The sequence below is a fragment of the Pipra filicauda genome, unplaced genomic scaffold (assembly GCF_003945595.2).
Source record: "Pipra filicauda isolate LSUMZ 115617 unplaced genomic scaffold, ASM394559v2 scaffold569_size315192_pilon, whole genome shotgun sequence".
NCBI lineage: Eukaryota > Metazoa > Chordata > Aves > Passeriformes > Pipridae > Pipra > Pipra filicauda.
Window position 1 is genome coordinate 225,098 of NW_024104719.1, and position 21,685 is coordinate 246,782.

Genomic DNA, 21,685 nt, shown 5'->3' on the forward strand with positions numbered 1-21,685 from the left:
CAACTTATTTTTTACGAGGTGTGGATAATACAAAATGAGTATGGACAGCCTCAACTCTTCCCCAAGCAACCGTGTCTTTGGATTTTGCATCCTTGGATCTTACACAAATTTCCAGCAACAGCATGTAATGACTTACTATCATCAATGATGTGAGGAATCACTAATTCATAATTTAATTAACAGATTAATTTCGTATCAGTCATGAAATCCTGTTTTCTTGTTTATGCATTATGCTATATTTCACTCAGCATAATTATCAACATGCAAAATAGTTTAATAGCTTAAAAATAGTTCAGATTCTTCAAGACAAAACAATTAATTTTACACAGACCACAGGGGCAAAAAAATAAAATATTTTTCTTTGTTGTTTTTTTTTTAAAGTCCAAATATTTATACTGATTTTTTTTTTTTCAAATAAGAAAGTTCTTCAATTACAAATTTGGGCAGTGCTATCCAGCTGTTAGTTAAATTCTATCAGCTTAACCTACACAAAAATACATGTTTTAAGAAACCCTATTGCTACAGCAGTGTTCTGCTCTACAATAAACAACAGCAACAAAAATTAACTACTATTAGAAATATGCATTGTAGGTTATGTACCAGCTGACTCAATTACACAGACCTTTTTGTGCTTTACGCATTATAAGAAGTTGAAAGATCAAGTAATAGTTATTTAAAATGTTGATTCTGAATATTAAAAAACCCCTCACAAGTAATAGTTATTTAAAATGTTGATTCTGAATATTAAAAAACCCCTCACAACTACATTCTATGGCATTAAGCCAATGGTTGAGCTATCATTCATCTTCTCAGTTCACCTTGAATTCTGACAGCCATTCTTCCACGACACCTCGTTCTGTTCCCAGCATTTTCTTACTTCTTTTGCTTCTCTCTTACCTTTACAAGAAAAAGGGAAAAAAAGAAGCTAAATCAGAGTTCTGGCAGGAAAATTTAGTTTTGTAAAGTCCTACCCCAATGAAAAGCTGTTAAGATCTTTCCAGTAGAATTATATAATACGAGACAATAGGAAAAGTTGCATTTTGGACAACCAGTCCCATTATCTACCAATGATTAAACTATTTTCTTCTTTTAGTCAAAAGTATTGTGCATAAATCAGCAAGGAGGAAAAAAAGGAGGATTTGGTGCTTCAGGCCAAAATGTACATTATTTAAGACATATATCATCCCATTCTTGCTCCCTTACCAAATATTGTACAAAGAAAAGACAAGTGAAACAAAAATAAAGAGCATCATGGAACAAATCATGTGAGACTGGTAATGACAGTTTTAGATACAGCTTGAAGTTGAGCAGTTTCATAAAACAAACCAGTTATAAAAAATTCTTATAGCAGAACTTTATTCCTTAAACCTTGTTCTTAAAGAATTTTGAGGCTTCTCATTCAAATGGCAAGATTTAGCTCTTGTAAAAGTATGTTGGAATTCTCAGAGACAAACAAAAAAGAAAATTTGCAAGGACAACTGTTATTTATTTTCCATTTTATACACAACACTCATATTCTAACAACTACTGAATTCACATAAATTTAACTCTCAAAGCAACAGCAGGAATTATCTAAAACACATAGCATTATTAGACACCTCTGCTTGATGTTCAAACAGGTTTAAACAGTGTGTGATCTCAGTACAGGTTGTCAATACCTGGAAGTCATTAAGGTCCCAAAACATTTTAATTGGAAGAAGTGAATGAAGCTGTAACCTAATATTAGAGACTAAAACCTAAGAATAGTGACCTGAAAAGAGATAAATTGAGGAGATAATAAAATACGAAAGCCATATTAGACATATGAAGACGGTGATTCTTAATTAAAGTTTCATCGAAAGTTTATTTTTGACAGGACATGCAGGTTAACAGCTGGCTGAAAAGAAACAAGAAACAGAAAATCTGTGAAGGGACACTGTATTTTTAAAAGATACTTTGGTCACTTTTTTTTTTTCAAAAAAGAAATTGATAATTGCTATACAAGAATTTTATACAACAACAAAGCTGTCAGACAGTCATAAAAATTTACCACATTTTTTCTAAACCTACAAATACCCATCAGCTTCAAAGCCCTTTCTTTTTTTTTTTTTTTCCATTTTAAACTCTATACAAGTAATGTCAAGAATATATTAAAGGTTACTATTTGCAGAATTTGTTGTAGAATTTATAAGAAAAAGGCAGGTAAACATGAAGTGAATTATGTACATTTTACACTAGTAATTTTTGTTTCAACCTAAATAATTTTCAAAACACATCTGAAAGACAAGGTTGACATACAAGTTACATCATGGAAGTCCTATGAGAAATGACCTTTTAACAGCCAGACTACATGACTGGAATCACCTGTTCTCACAATGTACTTGTTTTGGTTTCTGAAAAAAGACTTGTATTTAAGAACAGATCGGTATTTGTTAAATGGAAAATGAAGCGAAATAAGATATAAAGCTTCCCAACACAATTTTTAAGTTCCTGTAGCATTTTTCAATGGCCCTTGGCAGCAATTCATTAATACAAACTCCTGTGGAAGTGCTTCAGATTTCTAAGGCATGTTTAAATATCCCAAAATACAACAAATTCAGGAATCACATTCATTTAAAATCAAGTAACACTTGGGTGAATTATTTCAGCAGAAGCACTGACAATTCTATAAAATAACAAACACAACTAAATAGATTTCTGCAAACAAAGTTTCCGAAGACATCTCTTCTGATACAGGGAAACAGAAGGAGACGGATACAAGTTAATGTAAAACATCGTGGGGCATGCTACCGTAGTTGAGTTCTAGTTCACTTTGCCTAGAGAAAAAAAAAAGCAATATTCAACTTTACCTCTTTAATGAAGTCAATTTTCTAAAGGAGGAAGAGGAGAAGGAATGCAGAAGTTTTTCAACTTGGGATGCATTTGTCAAGCCTTCAAGTACTGCCCCGTTTTCTGGAAGAAGAAAAGAAACTAGAATGATTACAAAATAAGGAAAAATATAGTAAAGGGAGACAAACAGTAATGTAAGTATTTTTGGACCTTACAAATGGAAGTTTATCTAATCCTCTAAAGTATACATGAATCCTTCTGTAACAAAGCACTTTGCCATTAAAAAAAACAATAAAGGCTCAGTGTTTTAGCAGGAGGAAGGCAGGAATTGCCTTAATCCAAAAAGAAGGCTTTGTCACCTATGTGGAAAACCCTTCTGTATTAGTGCAGAGTACCACAAGCACACTTGAAAGGAAAACTGAAGCACTATTTCTTACAAAGAACAGTGTAAGAAAAATGTAAGATGAAATAAAAGAGTAGTAATTGTATAAAATGTGAACTGAATCAATACCATGATTTTGGAGAACATATACCACCTAAACAGAATATATTAAAAAGTCTTCCCTACTGTAATTTCCTTAGTACATATTTCTTACAGAACTAAAATTTCAATGTAATTGTAAAAATGACGTATTACACTGAAGTTCACCTTTTACTGTAGGATCCCTTCATACTGAGCGTGAGGTAAACAATGCACATGAGCCAACTCTAGTAAATCAGGGAACTTCAGTGTCTGGAGACCTCTAATAGGAAACTGAAGTATACAAACAAGGAGTGTATTCCATTCCATACTGCTTATTCAATTAATTACTTTCCAAAATACTCAGTTACTAAAATGTCCTCTTCCACCACCACCCACCACCGCTATCTAGAAACAGGCTAGCAGGAGGTACCATCCTTTTGTGGTTAGGCTGTGAATGTTGAAAAAAACTAACAAATTTCTACCCTATAGGCACACTGTAGCTGATTACATACAGATTTTTAAACATGCACAGGAGACCTGAAAGATAAGTATATGTTATTGTAATTATCAGGCACACATCTTCAAGGCAGAATATCAGGTCTGTAAGAGTTGATTCCGGACTTCTGGAAGCTTCCCAAGTTTTACAACACACTAGAAACAGTATCTGATACACACTGCTCTCTAGAAATGTCATGGGCTCCCAACTAGCTCTGAATTATTACACTTGCTAATTCACTTCACAGAATTGCAGAAAGTGTCAGGTTGGAAGGGACCACAGTGGGGGCTTCTGGTCCAACCTCCCTGCTCAAGCAGTGCCACTGGTACCTACCCTTCTATCCCTACTGTCAAAACCACATACAAATTCTGTTCACCACACAGGCCTTTCCAGAGCTGCATTAAGTTAGACATAGTTTCTTTCCTGGACAGGAACTTTTGTTATTTTAGCCCTAAAGCAAGAATTACTGTTATATACCAGCAAATCAGACAAGGTCATTTCTATTTCTCTACAGGTTTCACTCCCAAAAAAGGACTGAGCACAAGCAGATGTGCACAGACCTGGTTGGAGATTCAGGCTGCAACAGTTCAAAATTTTTCATCCACTTGTCAGTTTGCTTACAGACCAAACCTACAGGTTTTCTAGAAGTAATTTAAGTAGAAGATAATTAAAAAATAATTCTGTACATAACAACACAATGGGGTGTAGAGATTTAAATTGTCTTACACATAGAAAACAGTAAAATAACTTTCCTTAAATCAGAGGCAAACATCAGCTGTAACTCATGGCCAAAAGCTCCCCTCTCTCCCAAATGATTACTTCAGCTTGGAAGATCCTGTTAAAATCTGGAGGCAAATAGCTTCACTCCTCCAGCACTGTATCAGCTTGAGAGACTACACTGACTCTGTATGTAGTTGACTATTTCCTTGGAGATCTCTTGCAAGGGGGAATTAAGATTATGCTTAAAAGCAAACTAAGAAAAACCCAAATATAGCAACAACAACAAAACCCCTTGTCAAAGCACAAATCATGCTTCACAGCAGTAAGTTCACTGGAGTGTAAGCACGAAACCATAGCACAGTTCCAACAGGAAAACAAAACATGTATCTGATAAAGCTACACTGAGCACCACATACTACTGTGTATTTTAAGTAACAACAAATGTTCTTTGCCCTATAGCACTAAAATCCAGAGCAAGACTGCAAGGACTAAGTTAACTGTAGCAGAAACAAGGGAATGCCTAAGGCTATCAAAAACCACATGCATCATGCCAGTAACAACACAGTAGCTTGGAATAAGAGAAGAATGCTACAAATAAGTGAAATAAATTTATTGAAGACAGCAATTCTCCTGAGTCAGGACTTAGCCTAGCATATCTAAAGAAATTACAAAACCACTGAGTGGCAAGACTAACTCAAATGCTTTACTGAAAACACTGTAGAGATCCCACTGTGCCTACTATGTTGAGTCAAAATGTTAGTATCATAATAGCATAACACCTAACCTACCTAAGAAATTAACTCTTCTTATAGGAGTCTGTTGAGCCTTAGAGAAAGTCAGCTGTTTGTCAAACAAGTCAGCTTCTGCAAAGTCAAAAACCGAACCTGTGCTGGTGTCAAAAGCTGGATGCAGTTACAGTTAAACCCATCTAGTAGGTAGCTACCAAGGAAAAGAAGTCAACCTTCCCCTCCGGTGTCACACATACTTCTCTCCCAGTGTTTTTGCCCTGCATTGATCTTCAAGCAAGCCCTGTTTGGGAATTTCTTCCAGTGTTAAGTCAGCTTCAGAACCACAACTGCTATATGAATACAGAAGTAGTCCACATCTATTTTGGCCACGGTCACTGTGCTAGTTCAGTTTTAGGACAAATCATCTCTCCCTTTCCAATTATCTGCCTGGATATTAAAAACATTTTTAAAGACTTGTACAGACAGGCAAGGCAGTCAGCTAATGAACTCCCAGTACACTAACTCTGCACTGACTCCTTACACGAACGCTGTGCCAAAGCACAGCGAGCACCTCAGCACCGGGGTGGGGAGCGCTGCCCCATCCGGCACCGCGCCGGCCGGGCTGCACCACCCGCACTCCCACACATCTGGGAGGCACAACGGCTCGTGGGACCGTCCCAGCCTGACACCCAGACTGCACTCCAGGATTTTCACATCTGTAAAGCACACCTCGTGCTTACATTTGCTCCCTGGTTTGCTGCACCTTTGGGGGGGGAGTAAATATATCAAACACTGTGTGAGGGTGTCTCTCAAATAAACTGGTTCAACTACATTAAGTCCTGTGCATACTTATCCAAAGCTGAAGGGGCCTGAACTAAGAGTATTGAATTTCATTTCCAGAGTGCTCACATCCCTCCCAAAGCAAACAAAATACAGGGAATAAGAGATTTCTCATGTTTATTTTAAAAAGACTAAAGTTTTTTTTCTACTATGGTTCAAAGGTTCTTATAATATGTAGGAACCATAATAGCTATTAATAACAGTAATAATTAAATATACTAAATTTTTTTACATATGGCCTGATTAAGATTTCTGAAATACTCAGCAAACATGCAAGTTGGAATTCACAATAAAGCATGGAATAGAAAAGTTATAGTTAGGAATGCAGTCATTCAATGTTAAGGCTTAAAGGGGCTCCACCAATAAACCACGTTCTTGAGTATCACATCTACACGTCTTTTAAATCTGTGCATGGAGGTGAATTCACCATTCTCTACATATTTGTCTATATATTTTGTCTTTGAAAACATGAAAGTCTGAAATAAAACTTATTCCAGATATACTATCAAAACAATGACATTTAAAAGTCAGCTAACTGCCCAAGAACTTTTGACTACTTGAAAAGACATAAGAAAGGGTTTAATCAACTGCTCTCAGAGATCAATTTTTACTTACATTTAGAATAAAGACATACTGACTGAATACATTATTATTTACCAGTCTGCATTTAAACCACTAACAAAGATCAATCTGCAACTGCAGAATGATTACCCAAATAATTTGAGCCAGCAGCAGTTGCTGTGCAATCAACTATTACAGTGAGAATTAAAAAGTAAAAAAGTGTTACCAATTAGGTATTAATAATTGATGACATTTAAGAAGATATGACTTTTCAAGTATGCAGAGGGGTTTGGGGGTTTTTTTGTTGGTTTGTATTTTATTCAGGGTTTTTGCTTGTTTGTTTGCTTTAAAGAAGCCAGGATTTTATACTGGTTTAAAAATATATGAGAGAGATTACATAAACAGGACATGCACTTCAAGAATGAGTCCATTTTTTTGGCCATTATATACTAGATGGAATGATGTATGTAATGATTTTAGACCCAGCTGCACAATGAATAAAAATATTACATTATTTTTACCTCAAAGGCCATGAGAAGAATATTTTGCAATTAAAACCTGAACTGTGTCAGCAAAAAGAACAAAGTTTCATGCTACATGATCTCTTCTTAGTGCCACTTGTGCAAAAGAACATTACGGGCTGACAGGAGGTCTAAAAGAACAGAAAACCCAATTATCAATATGGCTTGTTCTTCCAAGCTATAGATAAGCTCCTCTCATATAAATAATTCATTATTGAACATCGAAAGAAGTGTATTTGGAAAAAGATTTTTCCATGCCACTTCTGTAAAAAAATAGCATGGAAAGCATCAAGAATGCATCCTCTTACTCTGAACTAAACATACATCCAATTTCTTTGATCCAGAAAGTTCACAGCTCTGCAGCAAGAGCACCTCCATTAAATATAATTAACACATTGGGAAGCAGAATAGACAAAACACAACATAAGGTGGTCAGAACTACACAGGAAACATGCTTCCCTGCCACACACCCACCTGAATAAGACTGGTGAACTCTGGAAAAGAAAAACCGGGAGAACGTGCTGATAAATGCAGGTAACAAAAGAACAATTTGAACCTTTCATGATGAGCTATTCCTGAATGCAGAGGTTTAAAAGACCAAATGGAAAAAGATCAGGTAATACATTTGATGACATAACAAAAACACCTATTCAGGAATGTATCAGCAGTCAGAAAATAAATCAAGACATTTGATCACACTGAAGTGATTTAAAGTAAATCTGAAAACGTGAAAGTGGACTGTACAAAATTGGTAATATGCTCTGATTTGAAATACTGGCCTACATTTGATGGAAACAAAAAAGAAGCATGTATAAGGCAGAAAAATGGTTAAAAGGTAGCTGATGCCAAAGATCAGGAAAAATAACTTCTAACCTGGATATGGGAATAATTTTTAAAATTCAGAGAAAAAAGAACTCCTTGTGTTAGAAGCACATGGAATTAGGTGGTTGAGAAGGTAGAAAGGATTTTTTGGTAACAGTAATACAAAATAAAACATTAAAATGGAATAAGGTAGAAATGTTACTGTTAACAGTGTTCTGCATCTCACACTGTAAGAGTAAGACTAGTTATCATAAAATATGAGGGCGGTAACACTGTAACATCTGTTTTACTTACTTACTACTTGTGTAGAACAAGAAGAATAAAGAAAACTTCATGGTGTAAGCCAGCACTTCATTGATATGCTTTACAAAAACCTTCTCTTCAGAGCAGCTCCTTCCTTACCACCCAGTATACAGGTGTGTACAGCTTCAGCCAGCTACTCCCAAGTTATGTGCCAGGCTATATTAAACAGACATGGTATGGTTTGATTTCCACACTGGAAAAATCACTGACACACATGGACTCTTAGACTAATCTGATCCCAAGCGAAAATAAAAGCAGCCTTGGGAATGTTCAATTTTGGTAGATTACTTCTTGTGCTTATTTAAGAGTACATGTATCATAATATACATTTCTTATAATAAACATATTCCAAATACCATTGTGATTTTCATCTACCCATTTACCTAAATATACTATTCTACCACAATCCTATTTAACAGAGAATTATATAAGCTGTCATTTTGGTGAGGACATAAAACAATAAATTAAAAAACTGTTGTCCTTAACAAATCAGAGCTACAACTGCAACTTGGCATTGGAAACAGGTACAAGCATTCTACTCTCTTGGCCATACAGCTCCACAGTGCAGAGAAACAGAAACTTCTACCAGATACAAAACTGAAAGGAACAAAACATTCTCTGGACAGATACAAATTTAAATCATCACCTCAAGCCTTCTTTTTAATAGAAAGAGAGCCCTCTTCCAACTCCATTGGTAATGTAATTGTAAGCTTAAGCAGACAGACTTTAAAGCATTCCAACTTTAAAATACCAATGCTGACATACTGTGTATATGGGATTTAGGTTGCCAGCCTTATTAGACAAGCCTTAGTCATTCAAGTCGTGCAAAACAACTTGGATAAGACATTTCTTCCATGCCCACTCTGACTCATGAGTAACAACCAGGCTAAAAAACCTTCTTTTTTGGTACAGCAACAAAGTTAGTTACATGAAAACAATGGGAAAAAGCCTTACCACAATGAAGTCAAAGATGATTGGCAATAGTCCTGCAAACTTTCATGGTACCATACTTGCACAATAAGATCCTTTTCTTATCAAAAAGGTCACAAGCATTTCAGCTGCTGCCAAACACATGGTAAAGAAAAGGTACAGCCCATCTGTTCCAAACAGCCGCCTCTGAGTAATTTTAAGGTCTAAATTATCTTCTGTTCCTTTTCAAGCATCAGAAAGCTCAGCTGCCAACCTCCTATCTTTCTACCATTACTAAGGGAAACTGTGCTTTACAGATACACAATTGCTGAAGACAAACAAACAGGGCAGTGAATGAAAATACAACACTGAAAATAGACACTGTGTAACAGTTTTTAAAACTCTTTTAAAGCTGGTGTTTTCATCCTATTGCAGAGTAGTTGTAGAAAGCTATGGAAGTCAGGTGACTCTATAGAGAAAAATTTAAGTCCCATTTGCCTCACAGAGGCAAATAAACAGAGCCTGAATAAAACACAATTGTACACTTGTAGCTAAATCCTTCTCCTAGGAGTTCATACAACGAATAAAGCAGAAAAGAGGAGTTAAGACGATCAAGAGTGTAGAAGGAGAAACTCATCTTCTGTATATGAAGAAAATACTCCTCTACATCACTTACAGGATTTGGGAAGCAATAATAATAAAGACATTATCCTGCTGCCTTAAATAGTGCAAAACACATTAATTATTCTATTATAAAGACCTGACGCAGTTAAAAATATATATACACACACATGTAGGTTAGCCACAGAAACATTACCTTATTCTCTCAGCGCCAGTTTCCTTAGAAACAACTTCACGTAGTCATCCTACACTAAACCTAAAACATTCTCTTGTCAGGATCTTGGTGATAACCCATCCTACACTAAACAGTACAGGCTTGTCCTCCCTTTGCATCAGTTCATACACAATTACTCTTCTTACGCTAGTTTGTCTGTATGAACTTCTTTACCTACAAAAACATTTCCATGCAAATTACTTTCCATGTAACCCTACCTCTCCTAAACACCTTCTTGGTTCACCCTTTTGGTTCAAGAAGTAAATTAAATCTAGAAAGACTTAAGTAAAGCTACGAAACATGTAGGAAAAAAAAGGAGCCTAAAAAAACCCCAAACAAACCTAACCGCAAACTAACACTTGCAAAGCCACAGTTCAGAGACACTCAGTGCTAAGTTCTAGAAATGAATAGGCACAGGATAAAGAGAAACCTTGAAACAGAATTTCTGGGGGGAAAAAAACAAAAACAAAATTCAAAACCAAACAAAAAAAAAATCAACAAAACCCCACACCACAATAACCCCTCAACACAAGCTTTGGAATAGGGCTGCAGACATTACACCAAGATCACTGTGTTGCCTGGAAAGAAAAAAAAGTAATGCAGAAACAGCTCTAGATGTATGAACTGCAGATTCTAAGCAGCTTCCCATTTCTGAACTGTAAAACCGTCACTTGACAAAAATAAATGCCTGTTATATTATGAAAATAGCCATAACAGAATTGAAGTCCTCTATCAATTCCAGACCAATATATAAATTCCAATATCAGTATATATTTCTCGCTGCAGTATCTGGTACCAACTATAGTTCACACAAAATGGAATTTAGGTTACATATTCATTAATTAATCTACCTAACCTCCTTTCTCCTACTCTAAATATTCTCAAAGAGATCTAACCTAAAGGATCCTCTTCCAAGAGTAATGAAAACCCTTATTCTAATCTTTCCAATTTCCAGATGGTAAAGTCTCCAGCTCCAGGAAGTAGAGTGTAAATAGATGAAGTGGAGGTGACAAATTTTCTCCCCATCCATACACTTATTTACACATTCACAAACTCTTAAATGAGTGGAATCTTCAAATTTATCTGAATTTACTTCAATTATAGCTAAAACTATATCATCTTGCTGACTTTTTTTTAAATTATACAGTAAGAATACTAAGTTCCAAAATAAACTTTCGAAATGCCAGAGTTAAAGTAAAGGTCTGTAAATATTAAGATATATTGTTTTATTACATGATGTCATCAATTTCATGTGTGACTCAGATGCATCAGTCACATTGAAGATGCATGGTTTGCAAGGATAAAATTAATTCTGACTGATATTCTGGTCTTACTTTTCCAATACAAGTTCCCAGACTTTAAAAAGCAAAGTGAACAACAAATATAGCGACATGAAACATCACAGATCACACCACTGTTCATCAAGATGAACAATTCCAGAACAGCACGGATCTCTTCCGCTTGACCTAACAGAATATATGAGGAAGTTGAACCCTACACACATACAAGACAGACTTAAGCCACATAGAGCCTGTTTGCTATTACAGGTAAAGCAGAGTAGCATCAAGAACCCTGAAATCTGAGATCTGCTTCAGCTTTCGCAGCGAGAACTGCTCAGACCAGTAGCTGCCTTTACTACCTCCAGCTGTCACTTCCCAGGAAACCATTTGTCTTCTTCCATGTCATGCATCATAGCACTGTTTCTGTGTCAGTCATTTTCAGTCTCACACCAGTTTTCTGGAAGTTAGAAAGGGCTTTTAAGAACTGCAAAGACCAATCTCACAAAATGAGAGGAAAAACACTGTTAATTTTTTATCGGGATTAGACAGACTGTACAAGTGAGAATTTCTAGACATAAGAAATAAAGCATGGTCCTGACTATCTTAATTCTGCATAACACAATCCATTAAGAGCTATGTGAACATCAACAATCCACATAGTTGACCCAACTGATTAAAGTAATTGTGCTATAAATATTGATGCTTATGACCAACCCTACTAACTTCACTAGAATTCCTCCAGAGCAAGAAATTACATGGCCTCTGTTGGACTCTCCTTCGCAGAAAACAGTCAAAGAAACAGTGCCTCTAAAGAAAATAAAACCCTTTTTTATCACCTTACTAGAAGCTCTCATGAAACTCTGAAACTCAGCTTACCATAATGGGCATTCTGTGGCCCACTACCTGGAAGCATATGCTACACCTCTGTGAAATAACTGCACGAGAAGTAAAACATTAGTAAATGTAAATTAGTGCAACAACTACACCAGTTACCTCCTTTGTCTATGTGTGAGTTTAATAATTAATCTTCACTGCTGAATAGTTAAACACAAAGTATATTGTTTACACAATTGTTACTCATCTCCTATTAAACCAATATTAGAACAGAATACAGACTGATCAGTAGTAAGGAAGGACTAATTAATATTTTAATGTGAAATCATTTATTTTTCATATATTTTTAAAATAATATTTTAAAAATTTAAAGTTTTTTGTCAAATACTGCCCTAATGTATATGCAGAAAATGTGAGTCTTTCAAGATCATGAAAACTTATGGATGTAACAGGCATCACTGAAAATCCATGCAGCTTCATGGCTATGCTTCCTTAAGTTTGTTTGGTGTGGAGAGAGGAATGGAATTTATTTATTGATGGTCAATTTTACCATGATCTAAGTTTTAAAATGTATTTCCTTGCACTCAAAAAAAACCCTCACTGAGGACTCAATGTTCTAATCTTCAGCCATTTTTACATAACCTCATCCATGGACAGAGATACTCTGGGGTTTTCTTTCTGATACTGAATAGTTTTCCTGCTAAAAAAAAAAAAAACAAAACTTCGAAAGCAGTTGGTAGAACAGTGTTTCTCCTTTCCTCAAGTCTCCTGAGTAAATTTATCCTTGGAAAAACACCAGAGATGGCCTTATAAGCAAACATGTCAAAGAGTTATACTATGCTTTTTCCAACATTAATCTTCTTCAGCAAATCCTGAGAATTATATCTACTTGAAATAGAAATACATCCACAAGAACTATACTAAAGAGTTTCTTTATTCTTTTACAGGTAAGTTGCACTGCCCATCTATGTAACATTTATAATCTTACCTTTTTTAATTAGTTGCACTGGCATAAAGCAAATTCAGTCCATTCTCTTCCAACACACTATCAAAAAATTTTAATCAAAGCCTGAGCTTAATTAAACAGCCTGTTCTGTTTCCCTATACAATTGTGCTGATAGGGATCAGCAGCATTTACCAAAGTTCAAGCACCAGTCATCTGAAATTGCTAGATTATATGGTTTTGGTGTAAGTAATATACTCATCTAACAGCCTTCATACAGCGTGCCCCTCAAAACACACACAGTCTTTCAAAGGCAACTTAGACAGAAGGTTTAGAAACACTGAGTTTATTGGCATGCACAGTGGACCTGCAGAGAGAACCTGACCAGTGGACCTGGACAAAAAGCAGGGCTGATCAGGTATAAACCAAAACAAAAAAACAAACACACACACCACCAGGAAAACAAAACAACAACAAAAAAAATAACAAACCAAAACCAAGGCACACAGCCCACATGACTTCTTCAGCACATGAAAAAACTGTTCTGAACAAAATACAAACCCAGACCTAACACCCTGGTGATTGCAATTATGTGCAGATTTGCAAGTTAAGATGATTACACCATAATTCTTTCTTATTAGTGAGCACTGAGAGTTTCATACTTGGGGGGGAAATCCTCATGCTTTTTGCCTTCTCTGCCAACTATCCAACTGGCACTTCGAAAAGACTTTCATAACTGTATTTTAACAATTTTGTTCCCTAACCAGTTCTATCTGTTACATTTGAATGATTAAAACCAAGATGATGGTAACTTCAAACATTCCCCTGCAATAAAAAAGGAAATTCTAATAAAAACCCTTTTCATTTCCCACAGATGAGACGCATATGCATAAACATGCAGAATTTACTTATAGCAACATTACACACTTTAGAAGCTCTAAAGTCTGCATTCACAGAGACAAAGAGATAATCAGCACAATCTATTCCAAGCCTACACACATTACTAAAGCAGAATGCCCCGGCAGTTCACAGAAATAGCAATAAAATAAGTACTGCGAGAATTCTGCATAAAGCCAGTACGTGCAGCAAAGATATTTTGTCTATCAAAAGCTACCCACTGGAATATTAATTTGAAATACATCAAAACTTGATAGAGCTGACGACTCTACATGGTGATTAAGGTTTCCTAATTAGCATGATAATGTCCATTTAAGATTTGTTCCCTCCTCTCGCTCACAAGACCAAAAATTTATTGTCAAAATAAGCCATCAAATACAGTAAGTTACAATCATGGGAGTATCATCAGCAGAGAAGAGCAATGGACCATCACACCCACACACATCTCCACCAGCCATATGTGATAACGTTCCTACAAAATGTTTCAGTAAATTAATGAGGAGCAGTGCTGAAGCAGCGCTTTCCTAGCAGTTAGAAAGAAAAGAAAAAAAAGCAAAGCCATAATATTTCCACTCCCCCACTGACCAACAGATCTTTTTTAAGCTTTCTGCATTTATTAGATGCAATTAACATCCAGAGACACTGCACTTAAATTTCCTTGAACTTCCCTCTACTTTCTACATCGAGCCTAATTTTCTGTCTTTAGCACAAACCAGAATCTGCAAGTCTGAGAAAAAGGCCACAAAGGAAATAAAAAAACCCACCTTTGAACATTTAGTTAATTATAAGTTGCCAAACAGGGAGGGGGGGTGGTGGGGCACAAAGCACCCTGTGACAATGAGCACAATACTTGATTACACAATTTCAGCAGCATTACTGCCAATTAGTATTGGCCACTGACCCCTAAGTCAGTCTGGAATCCATCCACAGCCCTTAACTTGATTAGGACTTTGTGCACAACAAATGTGAAATCCCACTGTTGCACAGTTATTTTTCTGCCTTAGCATCATGAGTTTTACTCAATTTAAACATTCAAGTAGCTAGAAAAAAAATTACCAACAAAGTTAATATATAAACTTTATTAGGGCATTTAGCAGAGCATCTTCAACCATTTCCCTAAAAATTCCAGAGTTTAATCTTGGGCTAACTTGGCAAGCTAAAAACTAAAATGCAAACATTTTAATTTAAATTAAAAATGGGAAATCAGTGCAGCAGTTTTAGTTGTGCCATGCGAACTTTATACATTTACTGCAAGAAACCATAGTAGGCCTGTAGCTAACCGAAAGGATTTCACCTACAGAGAGGAAAAATGCAAAGCTTGTATTCTCTCAAAGAGTTAACACCATGATTCCTGGAACACAGCTGCCATTTGAATGATTTAAACACCCAGATACATCAAAACCATTTTTCTGTAGCTGAGGAGACTCAGTGAAGCTGAACTCGCCAATGAAGTTTCATTTCCATAAGTATTTTCATCACTAATGCAGAAACAGTACACATTCTGTGCAGGCAGCAGTTATCATCACTAGGACTACTACACATCTTAAAGGACTACAATGCACAGTCCAAGTCCACTCAACACCTGCACAACCAAAAGGGCACCTCGGTTACTTCTGCAATTGGTCCTTTGCAGACTCATGGACAATAAGCCATGCCTAAGCTGTTTTAAAATTTTTATTTATTGTCTCAAGTTCTAACACTAATTACAGTGAGAAGAAAGAAAATCTTGTTCTCTCTGTTACCCTCAAACAAACAAAAAGGAAATTCTTATTCCACAGATACACAGAGGCTTCCCAAACTTGTGGTGTTTACAGACAGACGGGTGAACACAAAGTTGAAGAGTCACAGCATGTGAAACGAGTCTTGGTAGATGCACAGATCTAAGCAAACAGAAAAGGCAGTAGCCTGCTACTAGCCATCCTGCTCACTGGAAAATCATGAAATGCATGTGACATCTATGATTTAAAGGAAGGGTTGCTGTCACAGGATGTGTATGAAAATAAACAGCACAGAAATACAGTTTATGAGTGCTCAGCTTAAATTCATTCAGTATTTTAAGTAATTCTTCTCTACTTTCATTCAACTGAGCCTCCAGCCCAGGATTCCCACCTCTATTTGTATTTCCATAGGTATCACTTAACCATTTCAGAGATTTTCATGAAACTCTTTCCCCTCTGACATGGCAAGATTTGCACTGCAAGCTGCTGCAGTTCACTAAAATGAAGAAAGCTATCAGAACGGCTCCCATGAAGTGTGACAAGATCAGCATCTCTCTTCCCAAAAAATTGCCACAAATATGGTTTATATAACATCCAGAAACTTAAGGATGTTACTACTTGAAACTACTGCACAGATGCAACATTGGAGACCGTTGGGTATTGTGGTTTGTCAATTACATAATTATCAAACAGAATGAATATACATAATTAACAATCTAGAAGCAGCTTTGGAAGCTCAGCAGTTTTGTCTAAGGCCTGTTCTATGCTTAGAACAAGAAACAAGCAGCTTAAAAAAAAAAAAATCTACGTGCACAAGGTTCTAGTCATTTTTCCATTCCACATCTAAACCCCGCTCACCCTCCACTGTGTCCATATTTAGCTCACATCTCTATGTTGTTTCGGCTCAACCAAACATCTTTAAAAGAAAAAAGGCAATGGAAAGTTCTCCACTGTTACACATAAAGAAATATGAGCTTTTGCTGGGATAAATCCTTCCTCAGCATGCCTTACATTTCTGTGTAAAAGGGCACATTACTATCATTTAATCTCCTCAATCACTTCTTCTGTAAGTTCGCTACAGTAAATGGACTTTAACCCATCATCTGTCTGTCCCACTGCTGTTACTAATATATGAAGAGTTTGAAAATACATTAACACTCCCTTTTACACTGTCACCATTGCACAAAGAAAGACCTGTACTATCAAGACTGGGTTCTAACTACAAACACACACTTGTCTTGTCTACTAAAGTTTCGTTTCACATATTCTAACAAACCAACGTGGTTACAACAGAAGTCTGGAAATTCAAACTCTAACCTTAATTTGGCAGAAATAAATCTAAATCTTAGCACTTACTTCAACTGTGCCAAAAGCATGAAGAGTTTTCATCTGCAAAATTTTGATAGCAGGTATCCAACTTATCGAGTGATCTCTGCCATCATCTGCTGTTACATGCAGATACTAAAGACCAGTACAACAACCACTCTAAGTAGAGAGTTTTTTCAATGACCACTTTTAACTGCATGCATATTCCCAACCATAAAGCATGAGGGACAACAGTGATATGCAGAAGCATCAAGTATTTTTATCAAAAAAGCATACCTCTAACCTAGTGTAATAAAGAGATATCAAAACTCAAAGTTGAACATTTAGATTTTTGTTCTTTGCCCTACTCTGATGGCATGTACCAGAATGCTTGATAAATTGCTCACTCCACCCTCTCTATAACTAAGTTTATATAAAAGGCTCCCAGTTTCACAGACATGCCTCATTGCTGCTTCCTATGTTCAGCCATCACAATATTGCTACCACACAGTGGACGGTGGAATTGCCAGTGTAGCTTACACATGGGGCACACTGGTCATAAGATACCAGATCTTCACAAAGATCATGTTTTGAAAAAAAATTAAAATTCCAGTTAATTTGTTTTCACATGAAGGAAATATAATATTCAAATTTACAGAGAGAAGTTAACTTGAGCTATATCTAAAACAAAATCTAGTACACTTACGCCCATGTGTCTCCAAGATCTTGTGCTTAGGATATTTAGAAAAGTTACTTGAGTTACTACTCTGAACTTCTTTTCTAAATCAAGTTTTCTACCTTGTGGCCCTAATCCAAATCAGAACAGAGGCAGGCATGATTAGAGGCTGCTCTCCAGTCTCTGCTAAAGCTCAAGATATCTTCAAACCTAATGGAGACAGAAAAGACAAAAAAGAAAATAAGAAGAGGAGATGTAAAGAAGAAACAGACACCAGAACTCTTAGAAATAAGCAACCTGTCTGAATAAAAATAAAATAAATCAAGACAGGAAAGAAAAAAAACCTAAGCAAATTTTATACATATTTCACCTCATTATCTTTCAATCCAATATCTTCTCAGCTGAATGGCCATGAAAAATAAGGTTATTCTTTTAAGCTTTCTCACTGTCTTTCCAAATAGATGTAGGAAAATTCCCCCAGCCCACAGATGGGTCAAGGCAGGGCAGAAATGAGGAGGAAGACCCTAAAGAGAATTACAATTTAAAGATCATAAACTAGTAAATATAGGGAACAGAAACAGAAAAAGATTCCAGAAGTATCACTAGTGCCCTGTATGAATCAGCAAAGTACAGTCATGCAGCCTGCACAAATGTCCATGTCATACATTTCACTTTAATAGAATTCAGAGGAACAGCAATGTGTAACTATTTAAAGAACTCGTGAACCACACACAATGCAGACACCACTAAAGGACATCTAACCAGTCTAGCTTGCTGAAGAAGATCACAGTCAGTAAAATAAAAACATAGTAAGATTACACACAAGAACACAGACTTTGCATTTTTGGACTGCAAAATTCAGTGTTAGTCAAACAATACAACATGCAATGACATGACATTAGAGACTTTGTCCTATAGAAAGAGCCCACACAGAATATGCAGAAAGAGGGAATTCCTGGAAGAGTGTTTCAATAGGTTTGAACTGCAGCAACCATCTCCATCAGGTCCTGTGCTGAACAGTATTACACAGCCAGGGATTTGGTATTTTCCAAGCAGGGATATTCAGTACCAAGAGACAAATAAATAAATAGTTTACCACTTTTCAGTAGTTATAACCTGACACTGTATTTCACTACCGTAGCGGGATCTCCTTACAGATGTCTCTGGCTGTCTGTTTTCGGGCAAAGTTAATAAATTTGATCCATAAAATCTAAATTCCTCTACAGAATCACACCAAGAGGTCAAGGCAGCAGGTCTGACGTAGGCAGTGGGCAGCAGAGGCAAGCTGGACTGCCTGCAGAACAGAAAGCCAAAAAAAGTGACTTGTCAATGATAGTTCTGTCTTTTACAAATCATCTGAATAGATTAATAATAAAACATCTACTGAAGCAGATAACCATAAGTGATTTTTATTCCCAAGAACATTTTCAAATAGAATCCATAACATGAGAAACAAAGGATTTCAGAGAAAAAAGGTTTCTGCAAGGGACAGAGTAACACTGTTATGGAGTTCAGCCTAACCTTTCACCAGGGTACATGAGATACAAATTATTTTACAGTGGCATTAAATTAAAGATGCAGATTAGTTTAAAAGTAGCTACATAGTTTGTTAGGCAAATGTGTTCCCTGCCCATATAATTTATTATTCTTAAAATATACACATGAACATAAATGTCACACAAACATCTGTAGCACACCATTTCTATCTTCTTTGGCTCTAAGGAGGGCAGAATATAAAAATCCTGCACGCAAATGCTGATAGAAAATTTTGATAGAAAAATGTAACTCTAACAGAAGAATGATTAATGGCCACACAGGAATTTTCCTTACAATACAAAACTTCTGCTATTATTAATAACCTGCAGCACATATTGAAACAGTTTGCAAACCACACACTATTTCAGCCAGTCCCTGATCGTGGTTTATACGTTCTCTTCTTGTGGCACTACTGGCAATACAGATTTTTGTTTTACAGTGGGGTTTTACTAGATAACTATTTTTATTTCATCAGAAGTGCCCCTCTAACTCTTGACCTTATATTTAAAGCTCAGAAACTAAAGTCAGAATTTTATATAAAAATGGAGACACATTGAGTCATTCCATACATCTGCCCTGAGAGTAAAGTTGAAAAATATTTGTCTTGTTATTAGAAGCATGAATTATCCAAGCAAAGGTGGTGAGAGAGAAAAATTCAACCAGCATGTATAACCAGCCATAGATAAAACAGCAAACATAACCTCAAAATACTTTCTTACTCTCAAAAAAACTGTAGAAAACAGCATTAAATAAGTCAAGAATTACTTCTCACAATTATTCTACTTGGAAATGAAAATAACTGACTGAATGAGCAAATCAAACTGTACTATTTGCGACTGTCTCTGCTCAGATCAATTTTCCCTGAAAATAGCCACAGGACTTAAGTGATCATTACTATGGCACAGATGTCCTTCACCAAGAGTGAGCTGGGGAAGTCTCCAGCCTCAATTCCTGATGTTAGTTAGGATCTTAATATAAGAGAACAAGCACAAAGAAAAGTAATGGAATCTAAAATTATTTTCCTGCCCAGACAAGTCTTTGAGTGAACACATTACCCTGATCTTTAAAGATTCTCAACTCGGATCACACTGCCTGGGAAAGAGGTGAACAGTTCTGCCCCTCCTCATAAAGAAAATGGGGAGTATCACATGAAGTTCTCAGGTAACAGGTTGCAAAGAGAACAGAGGAATGACTTATTCACACAAGACATGAAGTGTAGTGTTTATTGACAGAAAACATGGGAGCTGCAAAAACCATACATGGGCTCAGAATTTTTTTATAAATTAAGTATATACATTAAACTGAAATCCGTACCAAACATCATCCCCACTGAAAGACTGGGAGAGCTGACCTAAGGAGTAGCCCTATATGCCTGCCCAGGAAAGAGTGTAAGAATAAAGCACCTGCTGTCAAATACTGTCAGCTGTGGCAGACAAGCAGGGCTTGAAACAATGGTCCTATCATACACCAGGATCTCAGAGCTTTAGACTTCAAGAGAAAATAGCAGATTAAACTCAAATGGCTGTTCCTGTGAAGAATGGTCTTAGGGTTGCCCCCTCCAAAAAACCCCAAGCACACACCACAAACAGAAAGAAACTACAACTACTGCTCCAGACGATCCCTTCCCCAAGAGAAAGATGAAACAATGGTTTGAGACTGTGATACTATCCATAAAATATTTAGCCCTCTAATCATGCCTGAGAAGATAATTTCCTTCCCCACCTTTCACAGCCTTTTTTAAAAGACATCCAAAGAAACAAAAATGGACTACAGAAAGATCTTTTCCATCATCACTGTAATTAAAGCAGGTTGACCATTTTATTCAAATGACAAAAGGCTTCTAGTGACTTGTAAATGACAACTTATACAAAGCTGGGGAAAGTAACACACAATTTCAGGGAAAAAAAGATGCGATATTTAAATAGTTCAAATATGTATTAAGATATTGAGGGGAAAAAAAAACCAGAACAACAATGCCATAACCCTTTTTTGTCATCTGAAAACTCAAAATACTTCAAGTCACTGTCAGTCACACAGCTCTGTACTCCAGAACACAGTTATGAAGAGCACACCACAAAACACCATTCAGTGCTAGAGAGAACATTAAAGGCACAGGCAGAGAACAGCAGTACCTTTAATGTATCTCACAGTCTGCTAATACACAATGCACAGCCACACAATTGCTCAGAAACGTGGACTTTTGAAAGCTTGTCAAGAAAACCCTGCCACCTTCCTCTAACCCAGCAACACAAGCAGGAATCCCAACAATTGTATCCATGGCTGGATACAAGCTAACATAACTTTATCCTAGAATACTTAATCGTTTTAGTAAGCATCACCACCATGCATAATAAATTAAAACAAACAAACAAACAAACAAAACCAACTGAATAAACCACAAAAAGTACGGATTACTACATGGAATCCCGATGACCTTCCCACCCTAAAGGACATTCAGGTTTTTGGTTTTGTTTGGTTTTTTGGTGGTTT

The 21,685-nt window shown here is 36.3% G+C and overlaps 1 protein-coding gene across 8 annotated transcripts in view; it reads right to left on the bottom strand.

Moving 5' to 3' along the window:
- Nucleotides 1–21,685, bottom strand: part of FAM126B (family with sequence similarity 126 member B) — a 48,416-nt gene that overhangs the window by 24,362 nt on the left and 2,369 nt on the right. For 6 of the 8 annotated variants that reach the window (XM_027725680.2, XM_027725677.2, XM_027725679.2 and 3 more), the window contains 2 exons: nucleotides 2,829–2,931; nucleotides 819–897 (listed from right to left, as the gene is read on the bottom strand). In XM_027725680.2, the coding sequence (XP_027581481.1) occupies nucleotides 819–869 (51 nt within the window). In that variant the 5' untranslated portion in view covers nucleotides 870–897; nucleotides 2,829–2,931. Of the gene's footprint in view, nucleotides 1–818; nucleotides 898–2,828; nucleotides 2,932–7,137; nucleotides 7,213–17,689; nucleotides 17,768–21,685 lie in introns of those variants that run through there. The other 2 variants (XM_039387502.1, XM_027725684.2) reach the window with 2 other exon arrangements.